The 22,745-nt window shown below is 47.0% G+C and overlaps 1 protein-coding gene across 1 annotated transcript; it reads right to left on the reverse strand.

The window, feature by feature from the left end:
* Positions 1-21,059: 21,059 nt before the first annotated feature.
* On the reverse strand, positions 21,060-22,160 carry C8R40DRAFT_1075367 (uncharacterized protein; the record flags this gene model as incomplete). Its single annotated transcript, XM_046226851.1, has 2 exons — positions 21,060-22,074; positions 22,132-22,160. 2 exons carry the CDS (start codon positions 22,158-22,160, stop codon positions 21,060-21,062), a joined length of 1,044 nt encoding a protein of 347 aa, XP_046078842.1.
* Between the last annotated feature and the right edge of the window lie 585 nt (positions 22,161-22,745).

Raw genomic sequence — 22,745 nt, forward strand, 5'->3', positions numbered from 1 at the left:
ACACCCTCGAGACCCCGTTGCATAAACTACCTACTCGACTCTATATTGACGTTCTAGCGAGTACAACTCCTACTACGCAATATCTTACGGTCCCGCACTCGTCCTGAACCTCCCTACGCATTAGGGACCTCCCTGGACCTCCTAGGAACCCCTCAAGGGTCACCATCTCGTCGTTCCAACCACTACTAGGTCATTCCCGTCCTCGGTCGCGGTTCTCGTAGCTCCCTTCGAGCTCCAGCCTGCTCCTAGCATGCTACAACATAAACCTCCACATACCAAAACCTACCCTAAGACCTATTTTGACCCAGGTCTTACAGTATTTCATCTCGTAGAATATATGTCACGTCGTCGTGAAATATAGGTACAGAATTCGTCCACCCCATAGGTAGTTTTACTAACCTATGTGGTCCATACACATCCTCGAAGATGCCTGGCGGAATTGGTATATTCCTCTCAACCCACGGTTCATGTGGAATTACAGGTACTTTCACAGGTGGAAAGAATTCATTTTTAAAGGTTCCAGCTTCACTTGGTTCCCAAGCAAAACCTGCTTCCTGTTTACACATCATTTCGTGCATAAGATCTCTCTCTTGTTCCCACAAAAATCCTTCCGGATGATTCTTGTCTATTATCTCTTTCCTTTCTTCCGTATATCTTCCCGTAGGAACAAACGGTTTAGGATGTTTCGACAATTCAGGTAGTTCCAATAATGGATCACCATGAATGTGTCTTTCAATTCTAAATTCATCTGGTAACGTTGCCTTTATAGGGTTAACCTTCTTGTCAACTGGTTTATACTTCGTAAACACTTCTTCTGTATTCAAGTTGATTGGTTTCTCGACTCCTATGGCTTCATTAACCACTTGTTTATTCGTTTCTTCTATTAAATTGATAGGAGATCTATCCTGCTGATTCAATTTAATACGTTCTTCAAGTTTATTTGTTGGAGGTTCATTCACTAAGTCTGGCTGAACATTCTCCTTCTTGTCCTTCGAGTCCTGGGCCTTTCCTTTCTTTCGTTGCCTTGATGTCATAAAGTACGCAGCCCCTATCATTTTCCTTTTCTCACCGTCTCGACGCCTTTACTTGTACGATACATCATCCCATCACTGTCAAACCCCCATCGATTACTGATCCCCCTGACCCATCTTCTCCTTCTACTGGCTTCCGCCACCTTCCTTGTTCCTAAACTGTACAGTATTACATCGTTGTTTCTCGCAGACCGGATTATGTATATATAGCCAACCCTCCACAGCCTGGTCCCTTATCTTGACCTCTCTGTCATTATCTGGGACCAGGTATGTGCTTACTTATTATTACCTATGACTACGATACTCAATATATCTCTGTCATTATCTGGGACCAGCCTGCCGCTGTTCTGCTTAGTCGCTCCGCCTTGTTGCCTGGTTCAGTCACTCCGCCTTGCCGTTCTGCTAAGTCGCTCCGCTTTCCCGCTCCGTTAGTCACTCCGCCTCCGCCGCTTCGTGACATTAGGTCAAGATCCATTACTGCACTGACAGCCTACCGATAAGGTTGTCCTTGCAGGGTCTATAGACACCACGTCTTCCCCAGTTCCGCCCGACTCTGAAACACCTGTTGCCAGTATAGACTGCTCCGCACTCCCGCACGCACTTGACCCCAGAGACCAAGCTCACGCCCATAACAATGACGATACTTGGCGCAATTGCCAGTCTCAACCTTGCCCCAACGCCCTTTCGAACTCAATCCGAGAGCCACTCACTGTGAGCAATATAACCTTCCTGCCGATTCCCCAGCCCCGATTGCCTACTCCCATCATGTCGACTCCTATCCCGCCTGCCCCAAACACCTCTGCGGAGGATCTCATGGCTCAGCTCATCAGACAAGTAGCTAACCTTGCTACAGCTATGGAGGAACGCTCATCCTCTAAGTCAAGCATGAACAAACCCGAGGTTTTCAAGGGTAAAGATGGCGCTGAAGCCCGTCGCTTCATGGCTCAGTTCCAGAATTGGGCGTCAGAACAACCGGATCTTGCCAAAAGCCAAGTAAAACTCATCAAGTCCGCCTTGGGCTTCTTCACAGAAAGTGCCGGAGATTGGGCAACTCCCCATCTGCTACATTTCAATGCAAAAAATCCCCCTTTTGGAGGAAATTGGGAGGCGTTTCTGAAGGAATTTAGCCAACGGTTTGAACCAATGGACCCGGGTATGGAAGCCCGTAGCGAGATCAAGAATCTCAGGCAAAGTAAAGGACAGACAGTTGCGGAATTCGCTCAGAAGTTCAAGGATATCGGAGATCGGACTGAAATGTCTGATATTGACTTGCGGGAACGTTTCTTCACTGCATTACTCCCAGAGATCCGACAACACCTCATCACCGTAAACATTGCCCAAGGAATTGCTCCGACTCTGAAGGAGGCAATCAAATGGGCCATATCGGTGGATGTCTACCTGCACGATCCCACCATGACTGGCCGGAACTCTGGATACCCTCCCACGCATACCGCTCATACTACCCCTGCTGACCCCACGCTATGGACATTGATGCAACCCACACCAGTAATGGGAATACTAGGGAGGCATTCCTAGCTCGCATGCGAGGACAATGCTTTGGCTGTGGTGCCCAAGGTCATGTCAAGCAAAACTGCCCACACCGAGAAACCACCTGCCGCTACTGTGGACGCCGAGGACATCTGGAAGCAGTCTGCCAAGACAAATTCATGGGACTCGGACGAGACCGAGGCCGACGCCAACAGATATCCGCTACAGGACCCGCGCCATTCTCCCTATTCCCAAACGAATCCGTCCAAATCGCGTCCTCGACCCCAACGTCTGCTCCTGCACCCGTAGCCGCTACTCCGAGCCCTCCTAACCAGGACTTTTCCAACCAGATTGGTCAAATAAGGGAATTACTTGATCGTGCTAACGCTATGTCCTCCTTGTCCTCTGGCTTTCAACAGGGTTTTTAAAGAGGGTACCCACTTCGGCTGCACCGAGAGTACCCCATAATCAGTTTGTTATGTTCGCTACTTCTTCATATGACTCGCACCCATCATGTACAATATCGTCGATCCGGGAATTAAACTCCACTTCCCCACATTTCCGAATTCATGCGAGACTAAGAGGAAGGAATCACAGTATAACAACTGCAGCCATGGTAGACTGTGGAGCTACCGCCCTGTTTTTAAACCAAGACTTTGCCACCCGGAACCACGTAAGATGTGCACCCCTCCATAAACCAATCGACGTTTTTAATATCGATGGAACACCTAACCGAGCTGGACGGATAACCCATTTTGCACGTCTAGCACTCACAGTGGATAATCAAGAGCGATGGATGGACTTTCTGATCACCAACCTAGGGGGTGAAGACATCATCCTTGGACTCCCCTGGCTACGGAAGGTAAACCCGGAGATTGATTGGGAGAAAGGACGACTCTCAGTAAAGCCTCCTCGAGTAACGATAGAAGAAGTCCCAGACGAGGAGATCTTGTACTCTCATCTAGCTGCCACTCACACAGAAAGCCCGATCCTCGAACTCCCGGAACCGGAATCTCCCGCAGAAAACCCCCACATTGAGGTGCCACCAGAAGCGACCCTTGAACAGAGCGAATCAATAGCAGTTGAAGAACTACCAATACACCGAATTCGAGCCAATCATAAAACTCGCCGCGCGTGGGTAAAAGCAGGAATTCTAGAGGAACAGACGGAGGAAGTCTGGTGCGCCGCAGGATTCACTTACTCCCAGCAGCTAGCAGAGGAAGCCAACTGAGACAAACCCGTTAAAACCTTCGAAGAAATGGTCCCTGAGCAGTATCGTGATTTCAAGAAGGTTTTCTCAGAATCCGCCTCCGAACGATTACCTGCCCACCAACCTTGGGACCATGCAATTGATCTCGTACCTGGAGCACCGGCAACCATGTGTACCAAGATTTATCCCATGTCCCTAAACGAGCAGGAGGAGTTGGATCGTTTCCTAGAAGAAAACCTACGAAAAGGCTATATCATCCCCTCAAAATCACCAATCTCATCACCGGTCTTCTTCGTAAAGAAGAAGGATGGGAAACTCCATTTTGTACAAGATTACCGGAAACTGAACGAGTACACTGTGAAGAACCGATACCCTCTCCCATTAGTTGCTGACATCATTAGCCGACTTCAGGGAGCAAGATACTTCACAAAGTTTGATGTCCGCTGGGGTTATAATAACATACGGATTAAGAAGGGGCATGAATGGAAAGGCGCGTTCGCAACAACCCGAGGCTTGTTCGAGCCTAAGGTCATGTTCTTTGGTCTCACAAATTCCCCTGCCACGTTCCAAGCACTTATGAATGCTATATTTGCTGACCTCATTGCAGCCGGCAAGGTGGCAGTCTACCTAGATGACATCCTTATCTTCAGTAACGATCTCGAGGAACACCGACGAATGGTACGGGAAGTATTAACTCGGTTAGAAAAGCACGACCTCTACCTACGACCCGAAAAATGCGAATTTGAACAGCAACAGATTGAATACCTCGGACTCATCATCTCAGAAGGGGAGGTGAGAATGGATCCGGTAAAAGTAGCGGCTGTTCGTGACTGGCCAGTCCCTACTAATCTTCGGGAACTACGAGGGTTCTTGGGATTTGCAAACTTCTACCGACGCTTTATCCGGAACTTCGCCAAAATAGCACAACCTTTGAACGACCTGACGAAGAAAGACACCAGCTTTACCTGGACCGACACTCGACAGAACGCATTTGACACCCTTCGAGAAGCCTTCATCTCCGCACCGATCCTTGCTCTATGGACACCAGACAGGCCTACTCGAATTGAGGTAGACGCATCAGGCTTTGCCACGGGAGGCGCCCTTATGCAGAAGCAAAACGACGGCCAATGGCATCCGGTAGCCTTCAGATCGGCATCCATGCAGCCAGCGGAACGGAACTACGAAATCTATGATCGAGAGATGCTTGCTATCATTGAAGCACTGAAGGATTGGAGGAACTTTCTAGAAGGACTCCCTCAACCATTCGACATCATTACGGACCATTCGAACCTCGAATTCTGGCGCACTGCACAAGACCTCACCCGCTGACAAGCCCGATGGGCCCTCTATCTGTCACGGTTTGACTTTCATATGATCCACCGCCCTGGCAGAGTAAACACCCAAGCTGATGCTCTCTCCCGCATGGCAGTTCATCATGTATCGGACAGCGATGATAACCGGCAACAGACAGTCCTTAAACCCGGCCACTTCGTAAAAATTGCAGCTTCGATCCTACAGAACCCCTTAGAGGATCGTATCCGGAAAGCCTCAGAACGGGAAGCACAGGTATTGGAGGGTCTCAAAACAGTCAAAGAGCACGGACTACAGTGCTTGGCCAATGGGATAGCCGAATGGGAAGAGGACAATGGGTTGGTCTACTACCGAGGTCGAGTATACATACCAGCAAACAACGACCTACGCACTGAGGTACTCCGTCAATGCCACGACCATCCAACTGCAGGACACCCCGGACTACACGGGACACTTGACTTGGTCAGTACCCATTTCTGGTGGCCCACGTTGCGCTCTTTTGTGGAAAAATACGTTGAGGGATGCGAGGTTTGTGCCCGTAAGAAGGTCCAGCGACACCCACGGGCCGTAACTCAACCATTAGATGTACCATCTGGTCTATGGGAAGAGGTAGGGGTTGACCTGATAACACAGCTACCTAACTCCCAAGGCTACGATGCTGTCTTGGTTTGCACAGACCTGTATGGAAAACAAATTCACGCTATTCCTTGCACCAGCTCCATCACAGCCGAAGGTGTTGCCGATATTTACTACCGAGAAATCTTCCGTCTCCATGGTCTTCCTCTTCACTTTAAATCCGACCGCGGACCCCAGTTTGCAGCTAAACTCATGCGATCCCTTCTCGCTAGGCTAGGAATTAAATCAGATCTAACCTCCGGATACCGTCCTCAGTCCAATGGCCAAACCAAACGAGCAAATCAGGAAGTAGAGAAATACATCCGCCTCTATGTGGGACGACGACAAGATGACTGGGCAGAGCACCTTCCCATGGCGGAGTGTGTGATTAACTCACGGACTCATTCTGCTCTAGGCATGTCCCCGTTCAAGCTAACCTACGGCTATCTTCCCCTGTTCAATATCCCAGTGGGCCAACGCAGCGGTATTCCAGCTGTAGATGACCGTATACGGATTCTCCGAGAAGCGCGACAAGATGCCGGGGCTGCCTTACACCTAGGAAAGAAACAACAGAAGGAGGGATACGAACGCGGGAAGCAGAAACCTCATCAATTTAAAGTTGGAGACCTAGTCTGGCTCAGTGCAGAGGACATTAACCTTCAGCTTTCCAGTGAAAAGTTGGGAGATCGACAGCTTGGCCCTTATCGCATTCTGGAGAAAATTGGCCCTTTAGACTACCGCCTTGACCTTCCCCTATCCCTAGATCGCCTCCATCCCATCTTCCACGTTGATAAACTATACCCCTGGAAAGGTAACTCCATTAATGGCGAAATACCAACACCACCAGAGCCGGTATACTTAGAGGATGAAGACGAACCGGAATACGAAGTAGAGGAGATCTTAGACAGCCGGTTTCGATGGAAGAAGTTGGAATATTTGGTTAAGTGGAAAGGTTACGACTCAGGGCACAACTCTTGGGAACCCGCAGCCAACCTCAGTCGAGCACCAAAAATTGTTCGGGCCTTTCATAAAAAACACCCAACGGCGGCAAAACCTTGACCATCGAGGACAATGGTCATAAGGAGGGGGGTAATGTCATAAAGTACGCAGCCCCTATCATTTTCCTTTTCTCACCGTCTCGACGCCTTTACTTGTACGATACATCATCCCATCACTGTCAAACCCCCATCGATTACTGATCCCCCTGACCCATCTTCTCCTTCTACTGGCTTCCGCCACCTTCCTTGTTCCTAAACTGTACAGTATTACATCGTTGTTTCTCGCAGACCGGATTATGTATATATAGCCAACCCTCCACAGCCTGGTCCCTTATCTTGACCTCTCTGTCATTATCTGGGACCAGGTATGTGCTTACTTATTATTACCTATGACTACGATACTCAATATATCTCTGTCATTATCTGGGACCAGCCTGCCGCCGTTCTGCTTAGTGGCTCCACCTTGTTGCCCTGTTCAGTTGCTCCGCCTCGCCGTTCTGCTTAGTTGCTCCGCTTTCCCGCTCCGTTAGTCACTCTGCCTCTGCCGCTTCGTGACACTCGACTCATATCTTACTTTCTCAAAACTCGGTTGAGATCTTTGGAATGATTCAGTTCCTCTTTTGAGTATTTCATATCGAACCATTCTCTTCCTAGTTCTTTGAGAGTTTTTAGGTTTATTCCAATTATCATCTCTGATCGTTTCAGAGGTATTTTCGTTATTACATTGATTCTGTGTGGTCTCTGTGGATTCAGATTTATCGCAATTCTCCCCCAAACTAAATTTTTGTAGTATAGGTTCAAAAAATCGCCTCTTCTGAACTTTGTTTCATACGGGTTTAGGCTTGATCCTTCCATTCTGGAGGAAGAACGACTTTATAGGATTTAAATTGAATTGGTCATTATTCAATTGATCGTCAAATTCGCCTAAAACACCATCTCTCCATACACAGAATACTTGTTTATCCCCAATCGTCTTTTGATTAAGGTAACAATCAATTATTTCTTCAGCTTGATTATCTTGAGACTTCAAATGTTCTCTAGATGCAAGAACATATGCTTCAGAAAGCTCTTTCTTAGAGAACGTTTCTTGTTCACATCGTTTGTATCCATCTAATACGATGTTTTGCTTTTCATCAAAGTGGAAGCTTATAGCGCATTCATCCTCTCCTTGGTTGCTACTCAACTCATCAAGGAATGAAAATTTCCCTTTGAATCATTTTCACCTGTCGATTTTTCATTATCAGGTGTAACATTCTTTGGTTCATTATATCGTGAGGTATTAATTTGAATGTTTCGACCTTTCTGGCCACGAGGATAGGTTCCTACAGTAACCCTCTTGTGTGAGTTTGGATTGCTGATTGTTATCTCGGAATCTCCGTTTCCAAAGGTCTTAATTTCACTTTCCACCAAGACGTCAAAAGGTCTCCCTAATAACACTTGAAATGGCGCTTTATTCTGTACGTGTAGTTGTAAGTACACCGTAACTTCACCAAATTTAAATGGAATATTTCTTGCTAAACCAAGAGTTTGGTTTAATTTCCCACTTGCATCTTGCATTCTGATCGTGAATTCTGGATCCCAAGTAATTCCTAGACCTATAGCTATCAATCGATCTATCACAACAATTTGTGAACCTTGGTCCAATACACTTTCAATCTCTTCATCTTTATTATTGATTTCAGGAGTAACAGCACGTAATCCATTTGATTGATTTGCTACTACCACTGGATGATCACTATGGTCTTCATATGCCACGCTTTGATTAGCAACTATGGCAATGTTCCTTCGTTCATCATCAATGGAAAGGTCTCGTAGAAAACTTTCCACAATGTCTTTCTGCACTATAGATCCCACAGGGATGTCATTACGACTCTCAGTCAGGACTTCAAACATATCCGTCTGATCCTGCCAAAGATCTTCAATTCTAATGCATGTATCAATCATCTGTACCCTAGATGGATCGTCCAAAATTTCAGTTTCTCCATCTTCGGATAAAGTTGATACATAGTTATTCTTTTTAGTCCTTGGACGGACTCTTCTATTGCGTATCTTGCGCATAATAATCTTTCTGATAGCAGGTGATAAAGCTGCTAATTCTTCTGTACTCAAATCAACTTTAGCATCGAATATCTTCTTTGCTATATCTTCTTCTACACCTGGTCTCGAGACTTCATTTCTAATTTTATAGGCTGGAGTATATCCATGACTATCAATTTGATTCGTCTGGTCTCTTGGTACCTTCGTAGGTGTATTAATTTGAATAGGACGATACGTCCTAGGTTGAACATGATCATATGGTCTATGTTCGCTATTAATTTGATTCGTTGGTCTTGACGAAGGAATTAATTTAATAGCATCCTCGTCATCAGATTCATCAACATCTTCAATCGTGACTGAAGGCTTCTTCAAAGGCCAATCTATGGACTTTGGAGCCTCAAATCTCACTGTTTTCTGATTTCCATTGGTCGTTTCAACCAATTTCCCTGGTATTAAACCTGGTTTCTTGGGTATATGCACCCCATCAAATACTAATCTTTTCGTATTATCATTAAATTGATTTCGTTTTGCTTTCTCACTTTCCTCCGGAGCTACAGCATTGGATCTTAAAGTTCTCATGGACCGATCCTGCTCCTTCATTGGAGTACTTATTTTTTTCCATTTGAACTATCTTGGTTGAACACACGGACATCATCTTCTCGGTGTGCTTCCAAATTCCCAAGTCTATCTGATAGTTCCTCTATTCTTGTCATCCAAACAGCTAGATTGACGTTAGGATTCATCTGCTGGTCCATGACTTTATCATCTTCGTCATCTTCCATGTTTGCAAAATAGGATTCAGCACGATCCCATCCCAAGTCTTTCGCCATTTGTTCAATTTTCTTGTATCGAGGTATATTCGGATCGTCTCGAGGCATTCCAGCGTTGTCTCTTAATTTGTAACGCTTCGAGTCACCTCCTTCAGGCATCATCCAACCTCTTTTCGTAAATTCCAGCAAGTGTGGACATTCATTCATAAAATGATCTGTCGACTTGCACAAGAAACATGCCCACTGAGTTCCATTCGAACTTCTCGGTGTCGTATTTCTTTCAAATCTATTAGATTGATTCGAGGGACCACTCGGTGGTATCGAATTAATCATTCCTTTAGCATTTTCTTTGGCCATCTGTGCCATTACTGCTGTTAACTGTGTCATAATGTCTGCTCCTTCTTTGAAGTGCGACTGTAATGACTTCACAGCTCTAATTTCTTTCATGTTTGCCTCCATGAGGTCTTTATTCAACGCAACCATCTGCTGTTGTTCTTCCGTCAATTCCCTTGGAATCAAACTTTCTAATTTAATTCCCAGAAGATCTTTAAATTTGTCTTCTACTTTGGGTTTCAATGCTTGAAGATAGTTCCTATCTGTCTTGGGAACATCTGCAGCAAACGGCAAATTAATGTGTCCCCTACTAAATGAATTAGGGTTATTAATTGGTGGGCTTGAAGAAGCAATGGAAAGTGTTTGATAGTAGTTATCAAAAGAACTCCCAATCATATACTTTTCAGCCGCATTCATTACTTCGTCAATCTTGAAAGGGTCTTCCTTTCGTCTATCTGACATAGAAGTAACAGATACATCTTTCACAACTGTTTCTAGCACGCCTCTCCTTACTTCGGGAGTCATAGGTGCCAAGAACAATCTTACTGCATCACTATTTGTGATCATTTTTGGTTCGTCCATCAGCTTTTTCATTTCAGCATCGAAGAGGAGCCTGAAGATTCTCATCTTCTCCTGTTCACCTGCATCAATTGGATTAAATTGATGGACCAATTGTTCAAGCAATAATCTAGATCCTCTTTCGTCTCCTACAGATTGCGGAAACATATTCTTTAGATCCTTTTTAAATTGATCCCAATTCGGTTTCTTCACCGAATCAAAGACTCTTAATGCTTGTCTCGTTTTATAAGACGTCCATTCTAAAGCTAATCTCACTTTAGCCTCGTCAGATGTAATTCCTCCATGTTCAAATATGCTTTCAGTAGCTTCGAACCATGGTATCATTTGACTTGGATCAGTTATATCAAATAATGGTGCTGTCTTATACTTTCTTGGAAGTTTCGCACTGGCTTTATCAATCTCAGCCTTAGCTTCAGCTGACAACGCAGGCATTCCATAATTATTGGTAGTCATTTTGACTGATTCAATCGTATTACTTGCTTGAGGGATAGTCTGGGTTAACGTATCTATCAATCTAGTTGATTCAATCGATGTAGAAGATGTTGAAATTGACTCTGGAGCAATCAATTCAATTATATCTTCTTCAATATCAATCGGATTAATTTCTTTTCTCTTCCTTTTCAGATCGAGATTAGATTTCTTCAAATTCCTCGGCAAAGATGTAAGTCTTCCTCGAGATATAGATGATTCTGTTCCTCTAGAAACAGAACTTCCACGTGATTCTTCTGTCGGTATTTGAGAAGAGGATGGACGACTGGATTCGTTCGTAGGATTTAATAGGGATGTTCGAGCTGACGTGCCGAACGTAGATCTCCCAAATACAACTCCTGCTTTACGATATTCTTCCGGTGTCAATACTCCTGCTTTCTCCGAATTCTTCGAAGTACGCAGTTTTCCTGATGAACTAATGTTGACAGTTCACAGAAATGGTATCACAAAGATCAACACACTTCTACCAAATAATCGAATATAATCCAAACAAACGTTCAATTTAATTTATCAAGCTAATTGTAGCTTCAAAACCACCCCTCGCGGTGGGCTCCAGATAACGAGCTTGCCTCGTTTTTGTGTGAAAGAGAAAGGAAGGAATCTAATGGGCACTCCAACCAACCAATCTAATACACAATATGCGAGTTCACTGCTATCAAATTTATTTAATAGCAAGGGGTAGCGTTGGCAAAGGTTCCGCAAAGCTTTGAGAGCTAAGTACGAAGCTTTGATCAATCAATTTGAATCGTTCTAAGGATTCGATATATTCCTTTGATCAAGGTAGATTCAGCACAATTTGTGCTTTGGTTTGTATTGATTTGGGTATATCAAGAATTGGGGGTTTGAATCAAAGTAAATTAAAACCGAAACACACAGACCCCTACAGAGGGCTAGAACTATGTGCTGGCACAACCACACAGCGTGATTTGCCCTTAAGACCAACGACTGATCCTAAGTTCGAAGAATACCCAACAACTGGATAGACTTCTCGCAGTCACAAGGAGCAGAACATGACGTTCCTATACTCACAAGTGCCGGGCCCGAATGGCTGCTAGCGAAGAGGTTTCAGTCTGGCGGGAGTGTGTCTTTCCTTTTTACGGATTAGCACTGCAACGTTGTCCCAAAATCACGTGTATTCCAGATACATCGGATCGCTATTTATACATACAGAACACAGTACAATTAATTTAATACAATAAACGTTTGGAACCGCCAGGAAACTTCTACACTCGGTCAGATACCATTTAATTTGAATCTTCATGTCCTTATTTGGCCCATATTGGTTCCAAGATTCTAGTATACCTCCAAACATAGGTAGGTACTTCGATATTCATTTAATTTAATTGTTTTTGGAGGATGACTCGAATGGTGTTCAACTGTCATTGCTGTTCAACACTTACTTCGATCGTTTGTCACCTCGTCCGGAGGCAAATCAGCTCTCCTCGATTCTAATCCTATCAATCTGATTCATCTGGATTAAACTAATTGCTTCTCTCTTTCAATAGACACCCATTGTGCCTATACTCTATCAAGGGAGTTACGCATAGTATTCATTTAATTGTATTCTTCAATATTTTCTACATCAGGACTCTTTGCCATTCATTTGATATGCCTTCGGAGCCTCGCAGTCTTTCGATCGTTCTTCTAGTCATTTTCCTCAACCATGCAACTTGATTGGTCTATTAGACTAAATCACAGTCTTTTAGGTTAATGCATGATCTCGTTCTAGAAGGAGCATTTGATAATTCCTGAGTTCTAGAAAGTCATTTCGAGTCAATCCTCGGTTCATGGTCACTTGAGTAAGTTCTTCCAAACTCCTGCCAGTGTAAGGTCCAATAAGAATACCCTTGGTATGTCATACGTGAATGGTCATCCTTCGGATGTAGTCCGAGTCTGGTATAATCCTGCTTGACAAACAGGTAGACTGCTATCCGAAGGTAGTATCGGGGATGGGTAAACTAACCAACTTGTGGTAGTATGGGTATATGGTCCCTTCAACTTATTAGACTGATTCAGTATTGACTTTGACTGTCAATCTAGGTCTCAATTACAGTCCTCTTGATACAAATCTATAGGTGAAAATGTCACAATTCACAGCATAGACGTCTAGCCAAAATTTAGGCGTGTCAACGGGGAAACAACCCCAACGTCGTGCGGCTTCTGAATCTCCTCGTGACCCACCTCCTCACTTCGATTTGGACACTGGTGATCACGATGATCAAGACCCTCCTGTCGACCCCGACCATCTGGGCGCCGATAACAATCATGAACATCTGGATGACGACTCCGGCAGTTTACCGCGTGGTGAGCCTGGTGACCCCAGTGGTCCTGGTGGTCCTGGTGGTCCCGACAGTCCCGGCGGTCCTGGTGGACCTGGTGGACCCCGTTCTCCTATCTCTCCTGACATCCCCAACGAGCAACGTGCTATGTGTAAGACCTGGGTCAAAATAGGTCTTAGGGTAGGTTTTGGTATGTGGAGGTTTATGTTGTAGCGTGCTAGGAGCAGGCTGGAGCTCGAAGGGAGCTACGAGAACCGCGACCGAGGACGGGAATGACCTAGTAGTGGTTGGAACGACGAGATGGTGACCCTTGAGGGGTTCCTAGGAGGTCCAGGGAGGTCCCTAATGCGTAGGGAGGTTCAGGACGAGTGCGGGACCGTAAGATATTGCGTAGTAGGAGTTGTACTCGCTAGAACGTCAATATAGAGTCGAGTAGGTAGTTTATGCAACGGGGTCTCGAGGGTGTAAGCTCCTGAGAAGGGATATGCCAGGGAGGGTAGGTCCCTGGGGACTAGGTTTGAGGATGGTCGTCCTCGAGTGTGGGAGGTGGTAACGGAGAAGCAATACGTAGTTCGACGTGAGGGGTAGCTTCGACGTTACCTAGATCGAGGTCCCGAAGCTTACGAAGTAGCTAGGGAGCTCTGGGAGGTTTGGGGAAGGGTAGCTCACCAAGCGGGTAGGCGTTGGGGAGCTTTAGTAATGTTCGAGGGAGCTCGGAGACTCACTCGGAAGGCTTAGACTTGAAGTGAAAGCGTATATTCGATCGTATAGACGATCAGAGAGACAATAGACAGAAGTAGAGAGAAACAGAGGTAGAGAAACAGAGAGTAGAGAGAATTCCGTATAGGTAGCAGGTACAAAGGGACAGGGACTGGACCTATGTAAAGGGTGTGTGTTCAAAATATACCAAGCTGGGGATCCTTAGGATATACGAGTACTTATATAGACAGGAGGAAAGGATCAGGGGAACATTGTGTGAAGTGGACATCTAAAGGGGATGATCTAAGATATATGAGAATAGGCTGATGGGTGCGTGGACGAGTTCCCGGGTCTGTCAAGCGGTGGCGGTTGTGGAGGTATCGGGTTCTTGGATACGGTTTGAGGAGGTTTCGAGATGGCGTCTAGGGAGGGAGGGGAGGTTCCCATGAGGCAAGAGGGAGGTTCGGGGTGTTACTTGGGATAAAGAAGGGAGGAGTACTGCGTTGTGGCTTGGAGCCAGCGCATGACACTATGTGGGAACTCCTCTCGGGGTTCAAGGGCTCCATTGAGACCCTTGGTACCATCCTCGCCGCTCTCGGCCGTCCTTCTGACAGCTCTGAATCCAAGAGCAAGGTAAGGAGCCAGAGGTATTCGACGGTTCGGATCCCCGAAAACTCAAGACGTTCTTCGTCAATCTCGCCCTGGTCTTCAATGACCGTCCAAAGTATTTCACCGACCAACGGAAGGTGAACTACACTCTCTCCTATCTCAGTAGGTCAGCCAAAGAGTGGTTTGTCCCTGATATCCTCGACCCGGATCTCGACTCGCTGCCGGCCTGGACGTCCTCCTTCAAAGCCCTTGTAAAGGAGCTCCAGGATAATTTCGGCGTTTACGACGCCCAAGGCGAGGCCGAAGATTCTCTCAGTAATCTGAAGATGAAAGAAACCGAGAACATCCGGAAATACAACATCCGGTTCAACACCCTGGCTGCTAGTACCAACTGGGATTCTGCTGCCCTGAAATGGGCTTATGGACGAGGCCTAGCTGAACGCATTAAGGACGAAATGGCGCGTTTGCCCGAACCGGCGACGCTCGCCGATTATCGTCAGGAAGTTCTTCGTATTGACAATTGTTATTGGAAATGCGAGGAAACTAGAAAGCGTGAGGCTGGTAAGCCTTTCATTGCTCGGAACCCGAAGAAGGGTTCCTCGGACTTTAAGACTGGTTCTACTAACCAGCAAAACAACTCTCAGCCATCTGGCTCTTCGGCGCCGTTCACGCCGAAGCCTAAACCCTTCTCTGGTGGTAAGCCTAACAACAATGGTAAGCCCCAGAACTCTTCGAATTCCGGCCAATCCAGCGGTCAGCGCCCCGCATTCAACCATCTTGGTGCAGATGGGAAAGTACTTCCCTCAGAGAAGGAAAGAAGGATGAAGAATAATCTTTGTCTCTTCTGCGGTGGTAAGCATCAGATTGCTGACTGCAATAAGCGAAAGGCCCGAGAATCAAAGGGCCGTGCTGCCAAGGTTGAAGAAACCCCCGAAGCAACCGCTGAGGTTGTTGAAGAGGAATCGGAAAACTAGTCCGCAGCTCTTGTTCCCCGGTACGAAACAGGAGCTGCGTTGATCAGGTTCGTACCTCACCTGGGGAGTTATATCTCAACGCGTCCGCTCTTTCTTCCATTGAACGATCTCTTGTAATATCATTGACTACTGAATTTCCTTTGTCCGATTCGGCCGCGCCGGCCGAACCTATTTCTGCTCTTCTTAAATTTCCTACTCTTGTTGATTCTGGTTCTACTGACTCTTTCATCGATACTCGTTATGTTTCTCAAAATTCTATTCCTACGACCAAAATCTCTCCTGTTAATCTTCATCTCTTTGATGGTTCATTATCTTCTAAACCCATTACCGATATGGCGAATATTGCCGTTCGGTTCCCTTCTGGCGAGCTGCTTCTATTACCCTTTTATGTTACTCATTTAGATTCATCTTGTAAAGCAGTATTAGGTTACAGTTTCTTATCCCGCTACAATCCGTTGATTGACTGGGCATCTCGAAACATTACGTTCCGTAACACTTCACACTTTGATTCTCCACAGACGACTGTGCCTTCTGCTATCAACACCGTTGATGCAAAGGTCGCTGTTCCGCTACCGGAACCTTCGCCGTCGGTTTTACTGACAATTCAGGAGACCCCTCTTGGGGACTCACCTTGCTCTCGCTCTCGCCCCCGCTCTCGGACTTCACGGGCCAAGCCCCTTTCGTCTAAATTCCCTTTTGAACCCATCTATTCTTATCCTACGGTCTCTCAATTTGCTGCTCAGCTGGAAACTCCCGAGGTTGACATTGCACTGGTGAGTGCTGCAGTCTTTAACAGGGCTTGCAAGGACGCTGGTATGGAACCCATACTCCTTCGTGCTATTCACTCAGAGGTCGCAATTCATCCTCTAGCCTTCCTTTCCAGAACGCTTCACGCAGCTGAACTCAACTACGATACACACGACAAAGAGCTTCTGGCCATCTTCGAGGCCTTTAAAGCTTGGCGTCACTATCTGGAAGGCTCGGGTGATCCGGTGGACGTCGTCACCGATCACAAGAATCTTGAGTATTTCTCTACTACCAAGGTTCTTACACGCCGACAGGTCCGATGGTCTGAATTTTTACATCAATTTAATATGGTCATTCGCTTCCGACCGGGGAAACTCGGCGAGAAACCTGATTCAATAACTAGACGCTGGGACGTCTACCCTAAAGAGGGGGATATCGGCTACGCCCAAGTGAACCCTCATAACTTTCGTCCTATCTTTACTAACGAACAACTGACTGCATCTCTTCGAGCTACCTTCCTGGAAGGTCCGGTTTTACGAGCCTCTATTATCATGGATATCGAAGCCCTACACCAAACAATCATCCTCGCCCTTCCCGCCGGTCCGAGCTCTGTTGTTGGTTTGGAACTTGCAAAAGATCCTTCCAATGAATGTTGGAGCTTAGGTAGTGACAAGCTACTACGCCTTGACAACCGTATTTATGTCCCTAATCACGGCGATCTTTGCCTTCAAGTCCTCCACTATTTCCATGATCATCCACTTTCCGGCCATTTCAGCCAGAACCGCACTCTAGAAGCGGTACATCGTCAATACACCTGGCCCAAGGTCAGAGACTTTGTTCGTGACTACGTTACCTCTTGCACTATCTGTGGTCGCAATAAGCCCTGCCGTCATCGGCCTTACGGCTTGTTGAAACCTTTGCCGGTTCCGGTCCGACCATGGGACTCCATCTCTATGGACTTCATTGAGCAACTGCCAATGTCGAATGGCTATACAGCTATCCTCGTTGTTGTGGATCGATCTTCCAAGCAAGCTATATTTATTCCAACTCACGACACCATTACTTCCGAACAACTAGCTGAGCTTTTTGTTATTCACGTCTTCTCTAAGCATGGTGTCCCTAATCATGTTACTTCCGATCGTGGTTCCGAATTTGTTTCGGCGTTCTTCCGGGCTCTCGGTAAAGCGCTCTCCATGGAACTTCACTATACCTCTGGATATCATCCGGAAGCCGATGGGCAGACCAAGCGTGTCAATCAGACTCTCGAGCAGTACATCAGGATCTATTGCTCCTACCAACAGGATGACTGGTCGCCTTTACTTCCAATCGCCGAGTTCGCCTATAACAACGCTCCCAATGCTTCCACTGGTATTACTCCATTCTTCGCTAACAAAGGATACCACCCAAATATCACCGTTCGGCCCGAGGTCGATATGAAGTCTGATCTAGCTAGAGACTTCGTCGTCAACCTCAATGAACTCCACGCTTTCCTTCGAGAGGAAATCCTTTTAGCTCAATCTCGTTACAAGGAACAAGCTGACAGGAAAAGAATCTCGCACCCAGAGTTCCCGATCAGCTTCGAAGTATTTGTTCTTGCTAAGCATATTCGATCTACTCGTCCTACTGAAAAATTCTCAGAAAAATATCTTGGTCCTTTCAAGGTCATCAGTCGACCTGGTACTTTGTCTTACGAGCTCAAGCTCCCGGACTATCTTTGCCGCATTCACCCGGTTTTCCACGTCTCACAGCTGGAGCCGGTTACACCGAATCCATTCCCGAATCGTACTCAATCTCCTCCACCTCCAATTGAAGTTGATGGTGAAGAGGAGTACAACGTTGCCGAAATTCTGGACTCCAAGCTGGACAGAAGGTATAAGTGTTGTCCTCTATGTTACTATATTCGGTGGGCCGGTTATGAAGGTACCGATGATGAATTCTCTTGGGTTGCTGCTGATGAATTACATGCTGACAAGCTGGTACCCGCATTCCACGCTCGTTATCCTTTGAAGCCTGGACCTTGACCACAAAAAATCATTTTATTCCTTTCCCCGTTTTACGCCGCGCTCCGCCGAAGTTTACTTTGTGCGTTTTGAGGGTAAACACGATGATAGTAAATTGAGTGTTTATCCCTCTCTCTTAATTGTTCATCTCATTCTTCAATCTACTATTTCCCTTATATTTCTTTCACACTTAAACTAATTATACTTTGAACTAATTACTTCTTACGCCGCTTCGCGGCCCATTCGCTTTCCGATTTTAAATCGCGTTAACATTTTTTTTAGATACAAAAAAGCAATAAGCAAAAAATATGTACAGAAGGCAGAGGACTACAAGAAGTTACAAGAAGGGCCGCAGGGCCGAGGTCCGATGTCCGTGATACTACTACTCTACTCCTCCCTTTCCTTCCCTTTCTCCGACCGGGCCTTCTTCGGCGCCGACTCATCCCTCTCCTCTTCTTCCCTTTCCTCCATTTCCTCCTCTTCCCCAACCTCTTGCTCTACTCTCCCCTGTTCCTCTTCCTCATCGCTATCTGCAAGTCTCCGTTGTTTCTTCGGCAAAACCGACGGCCCAGCCTCCGGCAATTCTGGTGGCGTTCTTCTCCTCCTTGAGGCATCCGTAACCAACCAGTCCAGCTTCTGGTTCATGTGACGATGGTAGGTGTTCGCCTTCACCTGACTATCTCGAAGCTGCCGGTTGTCGGCGAGTAACTGAGCCACCTGGCTCTCCAGAACCGCCAGGCGCTTGCCGTACGGAGTTCCTCCCCCCTCTCGCTTCACCGTTGAGGGCCGCCCGGAGTACGAGCACTGTACCTTGGCGTCGTGGCAGGGTTTGCAAATGACAGAACTCCTCTTGCCAGCCTGCATCTGGCAAGAGATCTTCTTGCTCCTGCATCTTTCGCAGGGAGCCCTGTCATCTTCGTCATCGTCGTTGTCATCCCCGTCGCCGCCGTCATCGGGGTCCCCACCAACGGGCTATGAGCAGGAGAATCAGCACAAGATTATCGTTAAGGGGTATCAGTACTCACCTGGGCCTTGCCCTTGCCTTTTCCCTTGTTCTTTCGAATTTCCACCACCGGCTGCTGTGGGGAAACCGAACTCCCTCCTGGCGAGGAGCCACGTCGACTACGAGCGGTGGCCGCCTCCGCCATTCTCCTCCGGCGCTCCTCCAACTCCCGCGCTGCCGCCTCCTTCTTCCTCTGCGCCTCCTCCGCGGCCTTCCTGACCACCTCCTCCTCGGCTTTCTTCTTAGCCGCCGCCGCCACCTTCCTGGCCTTCATCCGGCGGACCTTCTCCTCTGCCCGCTGGATCACCTCGTCGTTGTCTTCCTCCACATCGTCGTCGTCGTCTTCTCTAGGCTCATCGGGGACGGTGAGATCGATGGGCGGTGGAGGAGCAGGCCGTGACCTCGAAGGTCCGGCGGTCCAAGATTTTTGGGTGGTGGTGGTTATGGTGCGGGCTCAAGCCTAAGAGGGGGATACTGTCAAGTCCATGCCTCGGGCCTCCATTCTGCCGCTCGGTACTCCGAAGATCTACTCTTATTGTAATCTCACTCCTATTGTTCTTTCTCGCTACACATACCCTTTCGTTCTAGTCCCTTCTTATTGTCTTTTACTTTACCCTGCAGGTACTACTCGTATAGCTCCTAGTAGTTAGTCTGGCACTCCGCACTGCTGCGCCGTTCCGTAGATATAAATACTGCCTGTATGCTACTGTAGTTCCTCAGTTTAATTATCAACTTAGATCTCCCTTCTCAACTTAACTCTTCTCTAAGACTTCAGGCTCAACGCCTTGAAGTACGTTCCCCTCGACCTTAGGACTTGAACGTTCTCTGGTCCGCTCCAACTTGGCTGCTACTTAGCTCCTTCCTCTTTACTCTCGATCTCCGGGGACTAACGGCGTAACAGCGGTGTTGTTAATAACTTCACTACTGTCCCATTCGTCTTCCGCACTTAGGCACCTTGTGGCTTTGGCACGGTTACACAGTGTACATGATCTTAACACTCTCCAGCGACAAAAGCACCCAAAGCAAAAATCAAAGCCTGCTCTGGGTGCTTTCACTGCTGGGAAGTACTCCCAAGTGCTCTGAGCTGCTTTCGGCTATTTAGCCGAACATACAGGTTTTGCAGATGAAATTCAAATTCCAAATCCGAGTCCTGGACTTCTTTCTATGTTTGTCCACACATCCTTTTTCAATTTATCTGCACGTAAATCTGCTTTCTGTCGAAACAACCGAATGACTGCCCTTCCTGTCGAAATCATCTTCGCTATCTTAGAGCATGTCTACTATCGCGGAAATAGTGGTCGTCCTGCTCTCATACTTTCAAGGGAACCAGATCACAAAACCTTTGCTTCCTCAATCTCCTCTTTCTGTATTGCACGACTGAAAAATTTCTGCTGAGTTGGATCCACATTTCTATCTGGGTCATTGCTTCCCATTGCTTCCACTGTGCCAAATACTTTGCATCTAAATTTGGTGGGATAATGACTGGGCTTTGCATGCATGACCGGAATTCCCTAAGCAGCTGTTCAATGGTCACTTCCATTTCCTTTGGTTTGCCATCCATCCAGTTGATATATAAGGACCAGAACTGTGCAATAGTTTTGCAGTTTTGTAACTTCTTCAGGTTATCCTCCTGAATTTTTGCAACTTTTGACCTCCCTCTGTGTGAAACTTCACCCTGTCTCATATCTTCAACCCCTGCTTTTCTCTCCCCCCCTACTTCTTGTGTAGAGCAGTTGAGACCTTCTGACCTTCTAGTGGTGGTAGGCCAGAAGTATAAATTTATCACATTTTCTGTGCAAATATGGTACAAAATAGTAATCTAAAATGATTCTGTATTTGTCTTAGGGGAGTCATCTGCACCGTTGTTACGATTTGGCGGGAGGGTGGCTATGCTTCCAAATTCGGATGTCCCGTGGGAACCTGACATTTTGGCAGGGTGTTGCCCACACCCATTACTTCGGCCAATGACTCAGTACCGGGCTCCACCGACGACATGGGAACTTGGGTATCCGTGCCAGACAGGGGAACATCCGTGATGTGATGAATGTAGCGTAACATCAACTGCTCCCAATCCGCAGTCAGCTGGTTGACACTGGGAAGGGCAGGAACGATATCATCCCACCTCCCAACGCCGTCGCTATGAGGGAGAGCTGTGGACAGCGCCAACATTCGTCTGTGAAGAGGAGGTTCAAGGGAGTTATCGGGGGGAGGAGCAAAACCCACATGCTGAGCAGCCGTCAGGAAAGGACCATCATTGTCGAACCGGGAGTGTTCCGATACCAGGCAATAGAGACCCTCATCCTCGTCCACAGCGTTGTTAAAGAACCATTGAATGCTACTAATGGACTGGATATAAAGATCTCCGTGGACACCCCGAGCCACCTGCATGTAATCCAACGCCAACCCGAAGTTGTGGGTAACAACGTCAGGGTCTTCAGACTCCAGTCCACGATGGAGGAAGGCGACCACAGCTTCAATAATCGCCCCGATATAACGGTGATGGTGGTGAAGGACGGTCACAGGGTCGGAACAATGAAGGCGGTGAGCAAGGGTAGCAACACGGCGGAGGTCCTCGCGAGCCTTATTAAGATCACCTTCGAGCTGCGAAAGGGGGGGCAGGACAACCTTGTAATAACCCTCATCAGGGTACTCCTTGACCATTTGCTCAACAAAAGCAGCATGATTGCGAGCACGATGGATCTCCTCTTGCAATTCTTCCACCAGGCGACGTTGACGTGTTGCTAAAGCATTAGACTCGTCAACACGACCTTGTTGGTACAGCAAGGTGATCATCAGCTGCGAACTCTTGCGAGTAGAGGAGGACACCTTCTCCACAGCGACCTTGCGCTCCCTAACAGCATCTCGAAGGTCCTCTTGCACTTTTTGAAAACGCTCCAAGAGACTCTGAGGAGAAGAAATCAATCATGGATTAAAAGAGGAAGAAAACTTAAGTACTCACTTGACCAGGGGTGCCCGGTAAGGCTTCATCCAAAGCGACGAACTGATCCAACACGCGACGGTACTCCGTTTCGTGCTCTAGGACCTCATGGCGAGAAGACTGCAACTGCTCTACTTCTCGTTGTCGTAGCTCCCTTCGAGCTCCAGCCTGCTCCTAGCATGCTACAACATAAACCTTCATATACCAAACCCTACCCTAAGACCTATTCTGACCCAGGTCTTACAGACGGTGAGAAAAGGAAAATGATAGGGGCTGCATACTTTATGACAGCCAGCTCGTCTCACATCCCGATCCTATAATTTCTTCATCATCCTTACATGCTTTCCGTTCTCCGACCTCGATGAAGACAAAGAATATGCCACACTAGTGGATAGTGGAGCAACTAGATGCTTCATAGACAAAACCGTCGCTATGCGACATCCCGAAAATTTGGTCGACCTAACAAACAGCATCCCTTTGGAGCTGTTCGATGGGCAACCTACCTCCGCAGGACTGATAACTCAGACCTACACTGACCAGATCAGCTTTGCGGATGGAACAATTCACAAGGTGGAGTTCCTAGTGACTCGATTACACCCCATGGCTCCGATCGTGCTAGAATTGCCATGGCTATG

The sequence above is a fragment of the Lentinula edodes genome, assembly GCF_021015755.1.
Source record: "Lentinula edodes strain Le(Bin) 0899 ss11 chromosome Unknown C8R40scaffold_92, whole genome shotgun sequence".
In the NCBI taxonomy this organism is placed as follows: Eukaryota; Fungi; Basidiomycota; class Agaricomycetes; order Agaricales; family Omphalotaceae; genus Lentinula; species Lentinula edodes.